Source organism: Candoia aspera, chromosome 2, assembly GCF_035149785.1.
Source record: "Candoia aspera isolate rCanAsp1 chromosome 2, rCanAsp1.hap2, whole genome shotgun sequence".
In the NCBI taxonomy this organism is placed as follows: Eukaryota; Metazoa; Chordata; class Lepidosauria; order Squamata; family Boidae; genus Candoia; species Candoia aspera.
Genome location: NC_086154.1, coordinates 199,667,256 through 199,689,898, shown reverse-complemented (window position 1 = coordinate 199,689,898; position 22,643 = coordinate 199,667,256). Strand labels below are relative to the sequence as shown.

The window sequence follows — 22,643 nt, the reverse complement described above, 5'->3', positions numbered from 1 at the left end:
AAATATGTCTATGGTTTTCTTTAAAAAGATGGTATTGCTGCAGTAGGTCAAGATAATCAGCTCCTATAACTAAAACCAATTAATGCTGGGTAACATATATTAAATGTTATTCCTCAGGTGAATTAAAATATTATTTCCAAAGAAATTATCTTGGAATAAGTTCTACAGAAAGGACTAATGTTCATCTAGAGGACTTCTTCAGTCTGAATCTTGCAGTTTGTGAATAAGACTCAATTACTTCTTGGGGATAAACGAAGAACTGTTACTTACCCAAATCTACAGTGTTTGAAAAAATACCTCCCTTCTTGCCCCAGTCTATTAAAAGAATGCAGGGAACAAACTGAAGACAACAATGACTTTCATATGTCATGGGTTCTGAAGAAAAGTACCTGGGATGTGAAGTCATGTTGCTGTAGCTGCCTCCCTTCCCTCAGGTCCCAGGATCTCACTGTATTGTCCAAGCCTCCTGTCCAGAGCTTAGTGCCATCATTAGAAATGTCAATGCAGCTGGCTCCATCGGTGTGGCCCTGGAATTGCCTAAATATGCCAAGTTGGGATACAATCACTTTGGAAAAATGTCTTCGGCTGAAACATTTAAAAAACTTCCACACTAATTTTTAATTGTTCCCAAAATAACAGAGAAAGCAAGGCAATGATTTCTTGAAGGGGAGAAGGAGATCTACTGAATTTAAAATGCTGGAAGCACCTTTCTGAATTCTTTTTCACACATGCTGTATATAGGCTAAGACTACAAAGGAACATTTTCAAAAGGATTAATGCAATGAGGTTTGTATTTTCAAAGAAAGGATATGTGTTTTATTACATTATAAGGTTAACCTGCTACATTAACTCACTTTTTAAAGTCTGGAGTAGAGCAACATAGAAATAACAGCAACGAACAACTTAATAAATGAAGGCTTATGTTTGAAGAAGAGTTCTGTACAATAAAATTCCCCACACTTCCAGCTTTTTGAATGCTAATTGTTTCAGTAAAATAACATCTCTTGCTCTGATATTTTTTTCTAAAGAGACCAATATAATTAGAAGAGTGTTCCAATTTTGGGGGAATATAATCAATCAGAGATATTTAACAGCTCAGTATATACCCAGGACTGTGTCTTTTATCCCTGTGAGACCCTTTTTTTCAAGGTGTTAGGACCTTCAAAACCAGCTCTCTATTTAAAAAACAAAAGAAAACAAAAAAAACCCCCACCAAGATTCTTAAGCCACCTTCAATCACTGATAAAGCATGTACACTCTGCATGAGAGCGGGGACCAATCGTTAACTCCAGCATTGGTTGCCATCCGTCCACGTCACCCTTCATGCCTTGGGGACAACTATCTTTAGAGAGTCTCCATGGAGGCCCTCTGATACTTACAAACCTGGTTTTCCAGGATCCTAAAACAGAAAGGGCATCTTGCTACTCAAAGACAACCTCTATACACAAAGATTGAAAAGAAGAGGAAGATGGAGCAAGCACTTTTCTCTCTGCTTTCCTTTCACACAGTTGATCTCACAGGCTTTGTGAACGTCTGAACAGGACTTCATAGTGGTTTTAATACAGAATATCCTCAATTTATTTATGACCTGATGACATCTCATGTTTTCACAGAGAATTATTCTTTAGATTCTGCACCGGCTATTCGTTTTCATTTAGTTTTCCTTTCCACTAGAGATAACTGCAAACCAATATATCTCTATGAATTCCCAGCCTGGGGCTACTCAAACTCTTATCTCTATTTAATTAGGTTTACTACCTGCCCTGTCCCAGATCTCAGGAGCAAATTAAATTCAGACATAACATTTCTTCCCTCACCTCCCCCACCCACTCATAATGAGACAAAGAAGAAACAACAAAGGCAAAGAGGGATTTTCAAAAAAGATTAAAAACACAAATGGCTGGTATACTAGTGACAATCTTTGGCAGGAGACATGGTCATTACCATCTGCAAGCATATATCTTCTATTGCCACTTAGTTCTTCTTTATCTAGTTACAAAGACATAGTTTTATTCTCATCTCCCTACAGTTGTTGTTGTTTATTCATTTAGTCGCTTCCGACTCTTCGTGACTTCATGGACCAGCCCACGCCAGAGCTTCCTGTCGGTCGTCAACAACCCCAGCTCCCCCAGGGACGAGTCCATCACCTCTAGAATATCATCCATCCATCTTGCCCTTGGTCGGCCCCTCTTCCTTTTGCCCTCCACTCTCCCTAGCATCAGCATCTTCTCCAGGGTGTCCTGTCTTCTCATTATGTGGCCAAAGTATTTCAGTTTTGCCTTTAATATCATTCCCTCAAGTGAGCAGTCTGGCTTTATTTCCTGGAGGATGGACTGGCTTGATCTTCTTGCAGTCCAAGGCACTCTCAGAATTTTCCTCCAACACCACAGTTCAAAAGCATCTATCTTCCTTCCCTCAGCCTTCCTTATGGTCCAGCTCTCGCAGCCATATGTTACTAATCTCCCTACAGTATCTACATAAAATTGACATTCTAGTGGGTGCCCTGAGGTATACCATGAATTTTGAAAATCGACAGATTCCTGCACCAATCAGAAATCTAGCTCTTCACTGCCAGCTGACAGACAGACTGACAGACAAACTTGGGCTCAGCTTAAGGCTGAAAGAGCTGGCAATGGTATCTTCTGGGGAAATAGCAATTTGCTTATGAATTTCTTCCGTGATAGAATGAAAAGGTTCTTGGCATACAACAGGCACTATGACTGTTCCCTACCTAAAAAATGGCATATCGAAGATGAAACATTCTGGAAGTTAAAGCACTTTAAGTAACTTCATAACATGGCAACACTGAGGAAAAAAGACCAATGTGTACCAATGCTTTATAATCCGGTTTGACTAACCTACCTGACCAGGGTCTGATTGTGCAGGTCCCAAACTGCAATGTTCCCATCGCTACAGCAAGAGAAGCACACCTTGGAATCGGGGCTGATTGCTAGAGCATAGCAGGCAGGAGCTGAGGATGTCAGCTCTGCTTTAATGCGTGGAGTTGGGGCTGCCAGGTCCCAGATGGATAACGTGCTGGCTTCCCCGCCAACGATCAGGGTGCGGCCATCTGGGAGTAATCTGCAGGAGCGGATGTAGTTATCTCTGTTCTGTAGACACAGAAAGCACCAAGAGATTACTTGGAAGAAAGAAAAACCTAATAAAGTGAAGCAGAAATCTATAAAAACTACTGTATTCCCTCTTGGTTTTAATGAGTTCATGTACCATTTGAATCCATGGCTAAAAAACAACCTGAAACAATGCTTTGTTTTTGTTTAAGAAACAGCCATCATTCCCAGCAAAAAGTTATCTTTATAAAATCTATCTCCACTACCAATAAGTTGCAAAAATCTGAATGCTCACAGCAAAAGTGATCTGGTAAATACAGATGGATCTCACTCACAGGGGTTACATTCAGCATACATCTATGGCTCATGAAACCTTAAATAACAAAACATGGAATCTATGGGAATCAGAAATACTTGGTTTTGGAGTCCTGGAATATAACTCTTTCTCTCTCTGCCTTTTGAACTTGATGCTAAGATCTGCCAGGAATTGAGAGAGTTTCATCTTCTCTCACAAAACTTTGCGCTAAGATCTGCCCCTTACTTCATCACAGCTCTCTGCTGTGCATTTGTTCATTTTCACGGTGGAGGAAATAACATGCAGGAAGAGGAGGGTAACATAAGGTCAGAATGCTGCAGTTCACTGGGAAATTGTGGGGGTGGAGGCTGGATGCCGATTTCTGCACACGTGCAAAATGAGAGACAGATCAGAACAGCATGTCAAAAACCAAAGGTAACTTAAATTGTTTAGTGCAGTTAATGAGTTCTGGTCTATAATTAACAGCTGCAGGTACATAAAACAATGGATGAGGCTGCTAGTAACAATGTCTACTGCACCTTTCATAATCTACTCACAGAGTTCAGCATACTTTCATTTGGCAGTGTTTTCAGCAAAAACAACAATACATTATGAACAGGAAAATGACAAAGGAAAAGCTCACAACTGGGGGCCTGGTTATCATTCAGAATTAATTTTCTCCTATCTATTTTGGGAGTTTTACCTTCCCTCAACGTAAGAGAAGATTACTGACATTTGGACTTCGATGATTCTTATTTGAAGATGAAAAAAACACAGGCAATTGATTCTTCATCTTCTAAAAAGTGCAGACCTACTAAAGTGTAGTGGATCAAACTTTAAATTGAAGAGTATGGAGTTAAAATCTTACTTCTAGCTAGCTATGCTTAATGGTGTGTCTAGTTAAGCTCTCCTACTGTCACACTGGTTTCTGTCAATGACATCCCCAATGGACCTTTAAAAACCTGTCCCAAAGGATTGGGAAGTCTCCAGTGCAAAGGTCCCATGGCATGAGGATAATGGCTGTGTTTTTAAACAAGGATCCTTCTACCTCTCAATTTAACCACATTGCCTAACTTCAGACATATAACCAATATTGTTAAGCATGATATTTCTATTAAAAAAATGAGAGGTCCTTTTAACATTCATTAAATCCAACAGTTTATAAGAAGTGCTTAAAGAATTAATGAAGCTTAACAATTCTGGCCACTTCTATCTACAGAAACTATACACTAAAACATCACAGCCTTTGAATAATTTACATATACCACAGATAACCTTGTATGGCTACCATTCTCATAGGGTACCCCATTAAAGATTTCTTGTCCTCTTTACTTACCAAACAGTCCAGCTGAGAGACAGGACTTTTGTTTCCTGGATGACTGATATCCCAGACCTTGACACATCCTTTTCCACCAGTGTACACGTGCCTTGTTGGGTTGCTAATAGTAACTGCACACACCACTTCCCCATGGTTTAGGGTGTTAATCTGCCGAGCATGACGTGGAATTCCTGGCCCAATGAGGGCATCAGGAGGAAAAGGTACGGGCTGCATCTGACCATCAGCACTTACATGAAATGAGTATGCCCTAGGGTAAGCAGAGAGAAATCCTGCTTTAATTACTCATCTACTGGCCAACGGAAACTTAGCAAACATGGTTAATGCTAATGCACACTTTGCAAAATACATAATGTTATGCTGTTTTCTTTTGGGTTGTTGCTGAGTGGATATCAAGTAGTTATAGTTTGAATGGAACCAAAGGAAGGCTGAGGAATTCTGAGCAGTCATGGAAATAGTATGTTTTACCAGGAGTAAGACATTATATGACTGGCAGTTATGCCACCTGCAAATAACTTATCAACAACTTTCTGCAAATGCTCTGCCAGGGAGAAAGCATTCCAGTGCTTAAAACTGTTTTGCTTAAGGTGTAACATGTTGAAGTCCTTAGATAAAACTTTATTGAAGTTATCTAGAGCATACTGCGAGGAAATGTATAGCTAATAGATGTAATGTCCACACAGAAATCTAATTTAGGTTACTGAAAATAGCCACAAATCTCTTCCCTTGAAACAAGAACTTGTTTCCTTTTTTCCAGCAAAAAAAGTTAACTTAATTAAAACATGTCAAACAAATGGTACCTAGTGCTATCAACTCCAACCATTGGCCATACTGGCTGGAGATAATATCAACTGTAGTCCAAAACAGCTGGAGGGCTTTACATTGCCTGTTCTTTATTTTCGAGTAAATAACTACTATCATATAGTGTGCTTAGTGATTGAAAATGTAATCACATTATAGAAAATATCTGAAAGGACTTAAGCTACAAAGGCAAGAATTCGAGGATTTTAAACTATTCACCCCGGCTGCCAAACGTCTACTTAGAAAGGATCTAAGTGATAAGTTACCTACTGAACATGATAATTCTAATATTTCATGAATGGTATCAATCTTGATAGGACAACTAAATATATTTATGTTGAAATGTCAGTCCTGATTCTATACTGTGTATGATCACCCCTATGCCCACAATAAAACTGGGCAAATCACTCTCCTCAGTCTTATTGGACTTTTTTGTCATTGTTGCTTGCTTTCACAGGAAGATTGTAACACCACAAATAAATGCACTGGATTTGCTGTGTAATTTTCTCTTGCTGAAAAGTAAGGCCGGTGAAAACTCCATATTATTTCTATTTCTCTCAATGAGCCAGGCTAGTTACAGTAGGTCACCTTGTCTGGTCAATTTCCTCAAGGATCCATTTGTACACTATGATATCATAATTCTTTTTCAGTATTTTCAGTCAAACCAAACACTTCGGTGTCCTTTTGTGCAATGCTGTTTATGGAATCCAGTAAGTCCGCACTTCATTGCAGGGCTTCTTTTGTGCACAAAGGAATTATTTTTAAAACAGAGGGGCAGAATACTAAAGACGTGCGCACCACAGAGCCTTTTGTAATTTGTTTTTCGGTGCCAAGCAGAGTTATCTTAGTCCAGCATGTCCCATTGCAGAAGCATAACCTCTTCCCTACGCCCTCTTTTATCCACAGCATCTGATACGCTTGGCACATAGTCACCTACAGGAAAAACTGCCAAATAGGCTTTTAAGATTAAAAGGAGGATTAACCACCCTCTGCCACACATGGAATTCAGTATCACAGAGGAAGCAAAAGGAACAAAAGCTTAATAATATGATTGAGTTAGTATGTTTAACACTCACGGTTTTCCTCCTGGGATGCCTGTCAGATTCGGAGGAATGCCTGGGACTCGCATATGATGATGTGGATCAAAACCAACCTGGAGTTTTCCCACAAACAGAACAAAGAAAGTTTTAAGCATTAATGGGAAATGCTGGAATGCTGCCTTTTAGTCTTACATCAAACGTTACTATGGAGAGCCTTCTACAAAGATTAAGAACCATACTGGACCGTGCCAAGGTCCACAGTTCAACATCCTGTTTCTAAAACTAGCCACTTATTTGCTTAAAGGAAGCTTTCCACCTCATCAAATAATATTCAGAGACATAGTGCCTCTGAAGATAGTGGTAAGGAAATCCTTTAAAACATCAATTATCAGTAAAATCGTAGACGGCAATAGAAAGCAACCCTGGAAAGATTAACTGAAATATCAATTCTATCAGTTTGATAGATGCCTGGGAAAAGAAAAATGGTTATGGTATTTATCTGATGCCTGGAAAACTTGATGCACCTGGTGAGCCTCTATGAGAAGTGTCACAAGTGGGAGGAAGGCCCTGTGTCACCACCCATCTTGCCTTAGGTACATCTGGATAATGGTACCTGAGAAAGATCTTAATGTAAAGACTGGTTGATGCCACATAAAGTGTCATTTTGAGTATCCAGCTCCTAAACTGCATAGAGCCGTGAAGGGAGGGGTGGGGAACCTGAAGGTCTCTGGCATTGTTGAACTACAACAACTCCCAGCAGCTATTATGTGTTGTGCATTATTGTTGTTGTTGCTGTTATTATTATTACTACTGCTATTGTTATTTCTATATTTAATTCTGTTTATAAAATCAGTTTTATTCAAATGTACCTGGAGCTGTGAGGACACAATTTTCCCATTCATCTTACCCAGGAATGAAATGTCTGAGATTGGCCTTTAATTAGAAATATCTTCTAATTCAAGAGAGGGCTTTTTCAATAAAGATTTTATAACTGTCTTTTTTAAGCAGGTGGGAACACATCCCACCCTCAAGGAGGCATCCATAATTTCCCTTAACCATTAGTCAGCCCTATCCTGGCCAATTTGTTCAGTCAAGAGAGACAAGGGTGAAAGAAATAGCTGGCAGTCCTCATCTCTTCATATACCCTGCCCACATTCTGAAGATCTGTAAGCTGAAAAGAATGTATATGAACACTTTGAATTATGTGGAGAAGAACAAAGATGCTAGTGGAACATTCTATATGACCAATCCAAGTTAGTAGTACAGCAGCTCTGTTTTGGTCTATTAGTAATTCTTCAAAGATAGCACTGGATATAACTGTCTTCCTATTCCAAACATACAGATATTCAGACCCTCATAATTTGACTAAGAAGAATGCAATGTCCACTTTTTTCTCCTCTTACTCAGTCCATAGGTAAGCACAAATGCTGAGAAGTGGAACCTCATGAGATCACAGTATACTGATGACAGAGAATTCTAGACAAATATTCCACTGTTCATTCCCCTACCAAATATACTTCTGAATTGCAGTCTTTGAAATGAAGACATTATCCAAATGTCTTCCAAAGTGCTGTATTGATATAGATTGCCTCTAACATAGAGAATATGATCAGCAACCATTATCCTAAATATTGCCAAATAATCCCCATTCCCCAAGGAAAACTTCAGATTTCCCTAAACAACTGATGATGATGGCTAGTGAGATCTGATTCATACTTTATAAGCCACCACCTTATTGAAAACAAGTTTCTCCCAGCATAGTCATCATTCACTGTCCTATAAAACAGAAGACACTTACCACTGGAGATCTTCCGTAGGCTGCTGCTGCTGCTGCTGCTGCTGCAGCTGCACTCATCTGAGGAGAGATGTTATGCAAACCCGCATATGCAGCCCCAGGACTGGTCAGTTCACCATTCATTCCAGCATGGGGTACTATTCCAAAGGGGGCAGGGTAAGGGCACGGTACTGCCATGGGTGTTCTTAATCCTGAAGCTACACAAAGTAGGAAATGAGAGAAAAGGATATTTACAAATTCTATCATGGGAAAAAGCTGACCAAGAACTATGAGGAAAGGGAAATTCAGGAGGGTGGGAAAAGAAAGCAAGCGGTACATTACAAGGATTCTGTATTAGATCATCTCAGTTTTTAGAGTGCCACAACTGAGTGTCATAATTCCTTTGCAAATTTTCCCAAAGAGATTCTCCCCAAGTTCTGCATGATTGCGGAGGGCCCAACTGAAACGGAAGAAATTGGTCCTCAGATCATGGAACTGGAAGAAGCTATTTAAGTTCAGCGCAGGAATCCCAATGAAGAAATCCCTGCTTGTAGGCTACCTAGTTTTGAACATATTCAGAAGAATGAAGTTCACCATCTCCCTAGCTAATTGTTTCCCTACTGAATTGCTTTAACTGTTAAAAAGTATTACCTTACATTCAATCGATATCTGCCTTCTTGTACCTAAAAATTATAATTTCATATTCATTCACCGTCATTCGGTCCTGGTGCTATTTTATAAAACATCTTTTGAGAAATCAAAAGAATGCTAACATATTCCTGCTCAGTCTTCTCTTCTCAAATCTGAACATACTCATTTGCTCATTTTCTCCTTAAGTACTTAATTTCCAGGAGTTTGATCCTTCTTGTTGCCCTTCTTTGAACTTAGTCTGAATCCTTTTTTAAGCTGAGATGCCCCAAATTCCTATCAATCCTTTCACCACTGCTGAGTGGGACACGTATCCCCTTGGCAGAGAAACAGGGAAAAATGAGGCATTTTTTAATTACCTATTTGTATTTTACCATTGTCTCTGAGCAGCTGGTATACTGATTCTTTTCTCTTCCTTTTATTTTGAAAATAGATTCTCTCACACTTTTAAAGATTTCTTTTGTAGTTCTCAACAACCCACACCAATCTTAACACACATTCTCAGTAGTCTTTCTCACACTTTTTTGCCCTGGAGTACCTGTATGTATACTTTCTTGGGGTCTAGTTTGTTTGTTTTATTTTCAGATAGCACTACCTGAAATCATGCAGCTACACTGACTTCTATTATTTCCCTATTTTTTCCCTTGGAATTTTTTTTTTTTTAATTTGAACATATAGGACCTTTTTTTAGAACTTCCACCAATCTTGAACTTTTCCTATTAGCTTTCTTGCCATGAAATCCTGCATATTGCTAACAATACTGGATTTTATCCTTTTAGACTGCAAGCAGAAACTTCTGTTTGAATGCTGTTAAAAAAATGCCACACACATAAACGAAAACTATTTCCCTATGTGACCACAAATAGCATTTTTTTTCTTGTATAATGTAGAGCAGAACAATCTAGAAAGACTAATCCTGTTTTTGCATATGTTTGTGAGCTGTAACACTGTCCAGGTGTATTTCACTCTTCTCCAGTCTGATTTCCTCCAAATGTGTTAGACTACAGCTCACATAATTCCCAATCATAACGGTAACTAGCTATGCTGAGTACATATTAGAGAAGTTGTAGATCAGCCCATTTGGACAATGTCAGACCAGTAAAACTAGTCTAACTCTCTTAAGGCTGAGACTTGCCCAAGATAAGGTAGCAAATCTAAGGAAGATATAATATCAGATCCTAGATCTACATTCAATACCCTACAGCTGTGGGCATGCAACTTGCAGCATATACTTGAAAAACAAGTCTACCCTTTCCCCTCTCCAATAACATTTACTAACCTAATGGATCAACTCCTGGTGGCTTTCCAGGAACAGGCCTTAATCCAGGTGTAGAATTACTGCCAGGAGTTGGAGCATCAGTACGTGGAGTCGGGGTATTTGATTTAGACACAGGGGTGGTGGATTTCTCATTCTGATATGGAGAGAAGCAGATTTTATGCACAAATCATAGTGAATTGCATGAGTTCATTTTATTGAGATCTATACTGTGTACTTCTTAGTAGACATTTTAATAAGGAATATATGTATGGTATAGCACTTAATATCAAAACCTGACATTATTTGGATCAAAGAACTTTGATATTTCATACATTTTCTTGTCACTCCCCATCTAAAACACAGAAAGTAGAATGATACATCAACGTGAAATGATTGCCTCTAATATACAATGGACCCAACAACCAATATTTCATTTAACAAGATGCGAAATATTAAATTATCCCATAGCAGTCCAACCTGCAGTTGGATGCACTAACAATATAGTTCAAGTAAATTGGATGATAGAAGCTGGGAAAGTGTTGGGAAATAGCAGTGGTTGTTTGAATCTAAATCTGCAAAATATTAGTGACGTATTATGCTCATGAGTTAATTCACCCATTATTTACTATAACATGTAATAGTAAACTAATAGTATTCATACAACACACTTTTTCTAAATAGTCAGAATGTGAAGTCATTAATCCCTTTACCTGATTTATAAACTAGAATATGGTATTAAAACCATATTAGAGATGAAGGATAGCAAAAGCAAATAAGCTATCCCTTAAAAAATTCTGTATTAGATTATCTCAGTTCGTTAGATTGTTCTAATTCCTTTGCATATTTGCTTAGGGAGATCCTCCCTGAATTGTGCATGTTTACCTAGGGCCTATCTAAAACGGAAGAAATGAGACATAGAATCACAGAACTAGAAGACACCTTTTAAGCCCCATGCAGCATCCAAAGGAAGGCATCCCTGCTGGATGGATATCCAGTCTCTGCTTGAACACGTGCAGCAGAAGGAAACTAACAATCTTCCTAGCTATATATTACTTTCATAGACAACTGCTTTTATTATGAGGACTTTTTCCCCTTACATTCAATAGGAATCCATCTTCCTGTAACTTAAGATGATTACTGAATTTGTAAGAAAAAATTGTGTTATTATAAAGTTAGTACAGAATAAGGATATTAGTGATATGCCTAAATCTGTTCTTTTAATTTCCTAAAATTGTAACAGTGTTGCTTATCCCCTGGTTGAGACCACCAGTCCCATATTAACTCCTTTTTGGGGGAGTGCCTTCAAGTCATTCTTGACTCCTGGTGACTGCCTGGACTAGGCCCTGCAGTTTTCTTGGCAAGGTTTTTCAGAAGTGGTTTGCCATTGCCTCCTTCCTAGGGCTGACAGAGAATGACTGGCCTAAGGTCACCCAGCTGGCTTTGTGCCTAAGGCAGGATTAGAACTCACGGTCTCTTGTTTCTAGCCTGGTAACTTAACCACTACACTAAATTGGCTCTCCATTATTAACTCCTTATTCAGGGAAATATTCTTCAATTTCCAAAATTCATGTAATACAAGTACATCCCAGAAGACAACAGCATTGTTACAAAACAATAGGGATGCATCCATTATGTCATCAAAAGTTAAGCCTGGCTTGGAGATGTTCCCTTAATAACTTAAGAAGCATTTTGCAACATCAGAAAAATGTTGAAGGGTACCTGAAATTTGTGTTTGATTCTCCTTAGAGTGCATGACAATTTATAGCCCCAAGATTGCACATGGCCCTCCAAAGACCTGGGTGGGTCCTGAGAGTTTTAAAAGTTGCCACCAAGTTGCACACGTCAGCCTTAAATATTTGTGTGAAAATCTCAGGTAACTAGCTCTTCTAGAGAAGACATTGTGGTAGATGGGAATCCTAGCAAAATAACTATAGTCTCTCTCATGCAAGTTCATACACACACACACAAAATATCAATCAAAGGAAGTCAGTACTGTTCTTGGTTTGCAAGCAGCCTCTCTCTGAATTGTGACTTGTTGTGCAAGCAAAGAAAGGCTATTGTAAATGACATATTATTTTTTGGTAGAATACGATTGTAGCTGAATATATCCAAGTAACACCAATAAAGCCAAGAACCAAATCACAACCAAGCAGGAAGCTAAATTTACTGTAAATCGTCATACCAAAATAAAATAAAATAAAATAAAATAAAATAAAATAAAATAAAATAAAATAATAAAATAAAATAAAATAAAATAAAATAAAATAAAATAAAATAAAATAAAATAATAAAATAAAATAAAATTCAAAGAACCCCTGTGTACCCTTATTTATTCACAGAATAGCAAGCTTCCTGACATGAAGAAAAACACAATAAAAGCTAGATACATTATTTTCAGACATGGCTAGCTGAATAAATACTTTCAATCCTCCAAAAGATCCTGAGTTGCAAGGTATATATTTTTTTTGGTAGAAATGTATTGAACTTAGTGTTATATTATGATGTACTACTGGGACACATCTCATTATCTTCTGCCTCAACTTAGATACCCAACCGTGCACACACAGTTATGAAGATGAATGTGGATTGTACAGTTGCTTACAAGGCTAAGTTCTTTGGATTTGGAAGAAGGAGTGCTGCTGGAAGATGCTATTGAGGCTGGGCTAATTGGTGCATCTTTCTTGAGTAGACGAGTCTTGTCCAAGCCATTCTCCCTTGGAGAATGTGCTGGGCTGCCTCGTGGAGATGATGGATCCTAAAAAAGAAGTGTAATGATTATCAAGGTATCCTACTTGGTCCAGTGGCTCCTTCGTTACAGCATCCCATAATGAAGCTCATGAATGGTATATGCTACAGCCTGCATAAATGATTATTAGCCAAGGAAGCATACTTCCATCCTAAGATATGGATTAATGCAATGATTCCTTTTTTATTACACTAAAGCAAAACTATTTTCTAAGCACACCCTATGTTACCTGAGGAATACATGCAATAAAGTATGGCTCCCAAAGCAACAGTGCACATACCTCATTGGATACATCAACCACCAAGTTATCATCACTTTTTTCACCATCACTATCCTGCATTGAAGAAGGAAAACATTTAAGAATCTAAAATCCTTACTTTGTTAAAAGCTGCATTTTTCATTTAAGGATGAAGAGCACTAGAAATGCAGTGCAAAATGATTATGGTAACAACATCGTTAGAGCTTTAAAAAAACTCATTTAATCTATGTAGCTGTCCTTGGACCATAAAAGAACAAGCCAGTTAGTTATATTTTTAAATATGTGGCTAGTGGGTAATCGTTCCTGGAGTTATACAGACTAGAGGATGAATCAAAATTTGGATGAGCTTATAAAAAGTGAGCTTGGGAAAACCAATTCTCTCATTAGATTGCTCATCAGGAGGTTTAAGCTCATAGCATCCGTCCCTTTCTAATTTAGCATGTTATACATGGGGCCCCTCTTGAGAAATATCTAGAAGTTGCAATTGGATGTTGCAAATGCAGCATCTGAACTGATAAGTGAGTAAAGTACAGGGATCACCCAATGCTTATATTATAACAAAAGATCTGCTTATGTGGCAGACTTTAAGGTATTGGTATTGACTAAACACTTTAAACCCTGATTATCTGAGAGGTCACCTCTCCTATTCCAAACTTGTCTGAATGTTGATATCTGTGAAAAGACCCTTCTGGATAGAAAATACTTGTCGATCTGGAGTTTGGGAGAGGACTTCCTACTGTATCACTCCTTGGTTATGGAATGCTTTTCTTGGGAAATGCATCTGGCATTTAGAAAACCTGTAAGGATTAACTCCAGCATTTATAAGATCAACAAATACTCTTTTTTTTTTTTACCAGTCTGTTAATTATGGGTTAATTTTAGTATTTGTTTGTTTGTTTGTCAAATTTCTCTACCGCCCATCTCACATACGACGACTCTGGGCGGCTTATTAATTTTAAGTTTTTGTTATTTTTTAAAAATGTCAGCTGCTCACTTAAACAGAAAGGCAGAGTACAAATTTAATGTGTATAAAAGGAAGGCAATGGCTTCAGGAAAGTTTGCCTATTTGTCAAAGAGAGTACTGGTACAATACACCCTAACATTCATTCCTGGGAGATGACGCCATTTCCAATTCGGTATGCTTTTCAACATGGAAGGCAGCTATGTTGAGCAGCTAGAGCCAATTTTGCTACATCTTCTTTCTCCTGACCTAGGTTCAACTGAGAAGGTTCTTGGGGGACAAAATGCAGAATCCTCTGAGCCCATGCAGAACAGCCAAGAACTCTTTGGGGTGAAATCTGTGCATCCTTATCAACATTATAAAATAACAAATAATAGGAAAAATATACATGGTTTCACTCACATAACGAGTTGCTATGTCTTTTTCTTCTGTCTTCTGTTTTTTACTTTCAGAAGAGTAGTCTGTTGAGTTTCTGTGCTTCTCAGAGGCTCTAAAACTTGCTGATGGAGATACAGATGAGCTCTAAAATGAGAGGGAAGAGAAGGACAAATGACTGATGGCACAGTCTTCCTTTTCAGGAAGTTTTCTTATATCACACCTCTGTGAGAAGATGCACTGAAAATGAAAGCTATGCCAGCATGGACACAGCCATCTAATTCCTTCTGAAATAAACAGATATAAATTATCTCTCCATGATCTGCTCCTGGATCAATAGAGCAGAATTGGGACTTCCTGCGAAAGCTCTAGTCTACCACTTCAGAATTAGGTTGCAGTTATAAACAGATCTGCCTGGCTTTTACTGAAAGGAGCAGGCTGGTGTGCTTACGGTACTTGAAAAACAGACCTACTATACAAAATGGCAAATTGGAACCATTTCTTGTGAACAGATCTTGGAAAAGAAACCGTTCCAGGCTATCTTTTCAATAAGCAAGCAAGACTGGTTCCCCAGAGGATGCAATTCCTAATAGGCACTGTAGTTTTCTGATGCCAATGGAAAAACTGTGCTAGTTATTTTCAAGTGGTTACATCAGTTTGCCACATGAAAGAGAAAGCTGGGGTACCTCTCCCTCAGCAGATCCACTTGCTGGTGCAGTTTTATTGTTTCATGCTTCAATACAAAATCTGGGAGAAAACAGTATTTCTTCTGATGTCTCAATGATGCACAAAAGTTAGTGCAATAACACACACAGCTAAAAAATAGAACATACTGTATAATCCCAATATATACACAGTATCCCACCAAACTATATCATGATAACAGCACACTAGCATACTATTATATTTTCTGCAAGATGCAGACAAGACAGGTGTGAAGAAGATAAAGAAAGAATTGGAACTTTTATTTGTAAAAAAGCATCACTGCTACTATGGCTCATTTGGATTGCTACAAAACAAATCATCAGAGATTCATAGGGTTGCAAGATGCAATTTAAGACCCTTCACTCAGTGCAGGAATCAAAATTAAAGCATCCCTGACAGTTGGCTGTCTAACCTTTCCATGAACATCTAGCGAAGGAGTGCCCCCTCCTCTCTAAACAATTGGTTTCATGGTCCAACCGCTCCTTCTTTTAACTTAATTCTATTATTCTGCATCCTGCACTTCAGAACAACAGAGAACAATACTTGAAAGGCATCCTCCAATGCAGAAATGCAAAACAATCTGTTTGGCTCAGCCACAATTAACTTCACAGTTATTAGTGAACCTTTCAGAATAATTAAAGGGTAAAGACACAACTAAAATTGATTGATGGAAGAAACTGATCCAGTCAATATCTTTGCAGGTTTTTCTGTACTATGTCCTTGATTTTATTTCCTTCATATAGGAATATCATGCTTGTTCAAATTTTGCAACAAAGATATGAAAAACCTAAGTGAAACCTAACCTTAGTGAAAGGTTAATGAAAAACACTACGATAGTATTATTTTGTACAAAGAAAACATGAGATGCACACAGAAGGTATGAATCTGAGTACATGCTCCGTATGATTCATGTGTTAGTATTAGGTCACAGAAGTTATTTCCAAGTAGTCTGGTCCCATGCTGCCCCAGCAATACATGTACATAGAAACACCATAGATTGGGCCATGAAAGTAACTATATCAGAAACATATAACTTTGGCGTACCTCTTACTAACTATGATCTATAAATTCCAATTCTCATCCCTAGGTGATAGCTTTATTTTCCCCATCCTTATTATCTCCTGATACTATACATAGGGATCAAGTAGAGAAGGGATCAATAGAAAGAAGTTTTAAGCTACCTTTATCTATAAGAAGAAACATTTAGGAGCAGGGCCAGTTCCCTATTTCCCAGTGCTATTAAATCCTATAGCTTTTTACACATCTTTATGCAAATAGCCTTATGCATATCTTAAAAATACCCTTGTTTCATTTATATTCATTGTACAAATGGAGAGAAGACAGATTATAATTTGAATTCAATTCACTATGACTCATCTCTCTCTTTCTCTCTGTAATTGGCTGCAATAAAGGGGAAAACTAATTACTGAATGACAATTAGAATGATGGCTTAAGAGCCAAGAGTAAACTACTGCACTGATTTCAACCAAAGTATTTATTTTCATAAATTTGAAACTACATAGATATATTTTTCTCAATCTAGTTAGCCTCACTGCTACAAATACTGTTTTAATCTCTGATTGTGGTGCTTAATAAAGTTATAATTTAGAGCACCCAACTAGTGTGATAAAGTAGCTAATTATGATTAGCTGTTTAAAGGATGATCTGTACACTGAGGCAATCTCTGCTGCTCAGTAGCTGAACAATTTGGAACATGTATAGGCAAATATGTATTTTCAAGGAGTGCTCTTGTTATGGTACCTGAAGCCTGACCTTGATATTGAAGTATAATAGGCAGAGAGGCAGTTCTGAGAAAAAGGAAAAATAAAATCATTTCAAAACAAGAATATTAGCTTTCTGGTGAGTTCAAAAGGCAAGGCTGGGAATGTCTAAGAGAAGATTCCACACACTTGAATTTTGACAGAAGAGAAGTATGACAATTATATCATTAACAAATTGTTGTTTGTTTCTGGATCTAAGAAGTGGCACACAAACAGGTGCTATTTAATTTCTCTGTGCAGTTGGTATGAAGCTACATCCAGAAACTTGAGTGACATCAATTACAAGGGCCGCAACTAGGGTCTGTGTCACCCGGGGCAAACATGGACTCCACACCCATTTTGGCGCCCCCCAAGCACTCATTTTGGTGCCCCCCCAGTGCAGCGCCCAGGGCACATGCCCTGCTTGCCCCCCCACTCCCCAGTTGCGGCCCTGTCAATTACTGTCAGGAAGGACAGTCACGCTAGTTTTGGAATCATGAATTCCACTTGTCAGGCTGCAATTTAGTACCAAAGTAAAAATATATTGTTTCCAGGTACACACGAGTCTATTTTAAATACAGGAGAAAGCAATGGTAAACAACTCCTATAGTTTATCAAGAAAACCACATGGATAGACAATACGGTGATTGACAATATAGTGCTGGATGATAGGCCCCACAAGTCGGATAGAATTCAACATGCTTACTGAGGAAGAATTGAGGAACTTTTGGAGTGTTGATGAGGCTTATGACATTGCCCAATTAACCCCTTTGCAACATCTAGTTGCTGATGTTGCCATTTAGGAAATGAAAATCTGAAGCTGCAAAAACAGAAATACAGTGGAAAGTAAGAAGCATGAATATGGGAAAGCTCAACACAATGGAAGAAAAAATGAATTATTGACATTTTAGGCATCAGCATATTGAAATGGACTGGAATTGGACACTTAGTTTTTAATAGAACAATTATCCAAGTTTGTGCTCTGACCACTGATGCAGAAGAAGAAACGTTTTAAGTTACATAAGTTAAAGTACAAATCTGAAATTGACAGAACATGTAAGCAAGATGTGCTGTTGTAGTTAGAGACTGGAATGCCAAACTTGGAAATAGTAAGGAGGAAAACTTAGTTGGACTGTATGGCCTTGGAAACAGACATGAAGCAGGTGAATAACTTAATCTATTAACTCAGTTTCTGCCAATCCAATGATTTCTTCATTGTTAAAACATTCTTCAATCACTGAAATGATACCCCTATATACAGACATCACCAGATGGGTTACACAAAAATCAAATTAAATATATTATTGTTACAAGGACATAGGAGAGCTCAATTATAACAAGAAAAATGTGGTCAGGGGATGATTGTGGAACAGATCATGAACTGCTCATATGCTAGTTTTAAGTAAAGCTAAGCCAAAAGAACAAAATCAATCACTTTGTATGATATGATCTTGAGCACAATACGCACCATTTTCAAGAACATTTGTTGTCAAGAATTACTTTGAAGTCCTAACCCTCACTGGTAGAGAACCAGAGGAAGTATGAAACGAAATCAAAGAAGTTGTTAAGGATGAATGTGAAAAAAGACTGTCAAAGACCAAGAAACCAAAAAAAGCAAACTGGATATCAGAACGAATGGTAAAATTCCCAAACAGAGAAGAGACACCAAAGTCAGAAAAGAGAAAGACCTCAGGAAGGAACTTAACAAGAATTTCAGACAGCTGTTAGAAGAGACAAGGAGCAGTATTACAGTAACATCTGTAAAGACACTGAAGATGCAAACAGACATGAAAAAACAAGACATCTGAACCCAGAAGGAAGTTCCAATGTTGAATGCTAAAGGATGCCAATGGGAAGATAGTGACTGATTCAAAAAAGATCAAACAATGATGGAAAGAGTATACTGAAATTCTGTATAGTAAAGATGTCAACATACAAGATATCTTAGAAGATATTCCCTACGTAGAAGAACCTCTAGTACTAGAAGATGAAGTTAGATCAGCATCCAATAATTACTAGGTTGGAAAGCTACAGGAATGGATGGAATATCTACAGAAATATAGCAAGCAATGGAAGAAGAATCAGTAAAGGTTCTAATCAAACTATGCCAGCAAATCTGGAGAATGACACAGTAGTCAATAGATTTGGTACCAGTTCAAAAGAAATTAGACTTAACAGAATGTACAAACTATCTGTAGAGAGTAAGAAAGATTACTTTGATGGAGATATGCAGGAACTGTTACCTAGGCAAAAGAGGCTGAAGCATTTTAAAGTCCAAAATGAGATAACATTCAGAAGTGGCTCAGGCACATGCCTGCCCAATTCACTGAACTATAAGGAGGATAAGGAGAATGTACAACACAATCAGATTTGCAAGATTCTGTTATTATAGCCATGGCATAGATTTCCTGGTCTGGCCTACCTAGTGGGACTGCCACTATCATATAAATATCCTTAATTTCACTACTAGCAAAATAATGTTTAGGATTATCCAATGCAGATTAGAGCTCTACATGGAAAGGGAGGTGCCAGTGTTCAAGCTGCTTTTAGAAAACACCAAGGAACAAAAGACATTCTTGCTGATGCATGCTGGACAAATGAAAAAGTGAAACAATATTTTTTAAAAATATATGTGCTTAATTTATTATAGGAAGACCTTCAGTTTTTATGACCATGTCAGACTATGGAATGTTCTAAGGAAAATGGGAATCCCAGAACATCTCATTGTCCTTATGGAAAACCTATACACAGGTCAGGAAGCCACAGTCCAGAAGGAACATGGCAAAAGAGATTGCGTCATGTCCCCCGTTGCAATGTATACATACATCACAACGGGGAACATGCCTTCCTGGGGAAGGGGAGGAAGGAGGAAGGAATCAGTGATAATCTTATAAGCACTGAAAGTCAAATGCAAATAAAGGACAAAGGAGACATATCTTTGCCCTGACCTGAAAAGCCATCATCCTATCTCCCGGACATCTCTACATTACCACGGGGAACACACCTGCTCCGGACACAGGAAGAGGACAGAGGCAATCAGCGCTAATCCCCCTGATCACCCATCGAGACTCCGGAATCGCCCCCTGATCGCCCATCAAGACTCCGGATCAGGACTCTGGGACAATAGGGGGTGGGGAAGGATCAGGTCCGCACCGCGGGTATTTACCGGCTACCTCGCACGCCATGTGCTCATTCCCGTCTTTTGCCGTGTATGCATTCTATTCCTAATAAACCAGAAATCCTTAGCCCTGACTAAGTGAGTCTGCGTCTCTTTGGGAATAAGGCAACCATCACAGATCGGCTTCAAGTCAGCAAAGGGGTGAGACAAGACTATGTATTTTCCTTTTATTTATTCAACTTATATGCTAATATATTTCAAGGGGGATTGGACTGGAAGCAAATGAGCTTGGTTTTAAAACTGAAGGAAGAAACATCAATAACCTGCACCCTGCTGATGACACTACACTGATAGCTAAAAATGCAAATGATTTAGAAGCTGTAGTAATGAAAGTCAAGGAACACAGTGAAAAAAATTGGGCTAAGATAAATATAATGAAACCAAACTAACAACCTTCAAAAAATGAATACGCTGAAGTGGTGCGTAGCTTCTGCCTTTTAGGATCAACTATCAACAATAAAGGAACCAACAGCCAAGAAGTACATCACAGACTAGGACTTGGTAGTCTTTCCATGGTGAAGACCATGGAAAATATATTCAAATGTTGTGACCTGTCTATACCTGCAAAGATCAGAATTGGGCAGGCAAAGGTTTTCTCTGTGACACTCTATGGATGTAAAGGTTAGATCCTGAAGACATAGGATAGAAAGAGTCCCGGTGTTTTTGAACTCTGACTTTGGAGAAAACTCTTGAAAATATTATGGATAGCCAAGAAAACAAACAGATGGATCATAGAACAAATCATTTCAATGTTCTCATCTGAAGCATAATGGACCTGGCTCAAATTATCATATTTTGGACATACCATGCGAAGACCTAATGTGGCTCTTTGGAAATCTTCTGGGAAAGGTAGAAGGAAAGAGAAGAGAATGACCAGCAGCAAGGTGGACGGATTCAATTACAGCAGTGATGGGTGCACTGTTGGAAGACCTGAATGGCCAGATTTGGGACAGATCATCTTGGTAGCTAGCAGTTGATACTAACTTGATAGCACATAATGAGTCAAATCAATGGAGAAATTGTTCCATGGACCAATGGAAATATTTAAAAGAAAGCTGAGTAGAATTATATTGCTTATAGTGAAAAACCAAAAGCATTTGAGATATAAAAAGTTATACCATCACTTAGTGCATTCTTTTCACAGATGGCACAGTTAGTATCACAGATATCGACATCAAATATAAAACTAGCTTGGACAAATTTTATTGTTACAAAGACTAGGATGACTGGTGTTCATAACTGCATCAGGTATGCAACAGATTAATGTAAATAGTTGACAAATTTCACAGCATCAGAGAGCTAGAGCTATGTATTGTTTAGAATGAACTAAAGAGTGGTGTGATCCAGTCCAATCAGGCATGAAAACTCATTAGGTAACCTTAAACCATCACTGTATTTCAGTTGAAGGCCTATAGTAGGGACAAAAAGATTATTAGGAGGGAATATTATGAATACTACTTTGAATTCCTGAAGAAAAAGTGGGATAGAAATCAACAAATATTAACATGCAGGCCAGGAGCATTGGGACTCAACATAGAGAGTTATCTCATGAAGACTCTCTCTTTTTACAAAGCCTATTAAATTTTGATTGTATATGCATCTCTCTCTCTCTCTTAAGAATTCCATGGAACAATTGTTCATGTATGGTAAACAGGAGTTAGTTAATATGCACTTGTTATACATAGTGAAACTTTATTAAATTTCCTCATAGCTTATAGTTCTGATCTGAATACAACTTATAGTCAAAGCTGTTAAAATAGGATTACATTTTTATTTGACGATATCCTTTTATAGGTATCCTTATATGATATCTATAAAAATAATCAGTGATAGGCTTAATCTTACCTATACAACAAAGTTCTTTTGCATTGTAGGTTTGGTAACTTACATGAAGAGAGAAAGAGTTAACACTATACCCTGTAAAGAGATCTGTCATGGAGCATGCTCAAATTTCTCCAGGTGCCCATAGCACAAAAAAATTCATGGAAAAGATGCCACTTCTTGATACAAATCAACATTCAGCCTTTATACTGAATGGTTAAAATGATGTAAATGGAGAAGTACTGCCTTACTTTACAAGCAAGGTAACATATCAGAATTTGCTCCTGGATTAAAAGTAACAGTGGGAGCTTCAATTGTAAAAAACACAAAAATGTTAAGATATAAAGCTAGATGTAAACTGGCAACAGCACAGCAAATCCAGTTCCTATTATCCAATCTACTGAGCCACTTCAGTCATCTGCTTGTCTCTTCCAATATTATAATTCTGAGAAAATGTGGGAATAACATTTCTTCAAAATTATAACTTCATCTGAAATTGCCTATTGACAATACTGTCCTAAACAGCCTGCATGAAACTGCTTCCTACATTCCTATAACTAATGCTAATTACTATAGGCCTGTATAAGTTTGCAAGTTGTAATAAATTCTCAGCAAGTA

The 22,643-nt window shown here is 38.0% G+C and overlaps 1 protein-coding gene across 4 annotated transcripts in view; it reads right to left on the bottom strand.

The window, feature by feature from the left end:
- LOC134491422 (transducin-like enhancer protein 4) overlaps positions 1-22,643 on the bottom strand; it is a 153,359-nt gene that overhangs the window by 4,907 nt on the left and 125,809 nt on the right. For all 4 annotated transcript variants that reach the window (XM_063295169.1, XM_063295170.1, XM_063295171.1 and 1 more), the window contains 9 exons: positions 14,589-14,708; positions 13,247-13,300; positions 12,823-12,975; positions 10,242-10,374; positions 8,339-8,532; positions 6,577-6,653; positions 4,700-4,949; positions 2,863-3,110; positions 390-537 (listed from right to left, as the gene is read on the bottom strand). In XM_063295169.1, coding sequence (XP_063151239.1) covers positions 390-537; positions 2,863-3,110; positions 4,700-4,949; positions 6,577-6,653; positions 8,339-8,532; positions 10,242-10,374; positions 12,823-12,975; positions 13,247-13,300; positions 14,589-14,708 — 1,377 coding nt within the window. The remainder of the gene's footprint in view (positions 1-389; positions 538-2,862; positions 3,111-4,699; positions 4,950-6,576; positions 6,654-8,338; positions 8,533-10,241; positions 10,375-12,822; positions 12,976-13,246; positions 13,301-14,588; positions 14,709-22,643) is intronic.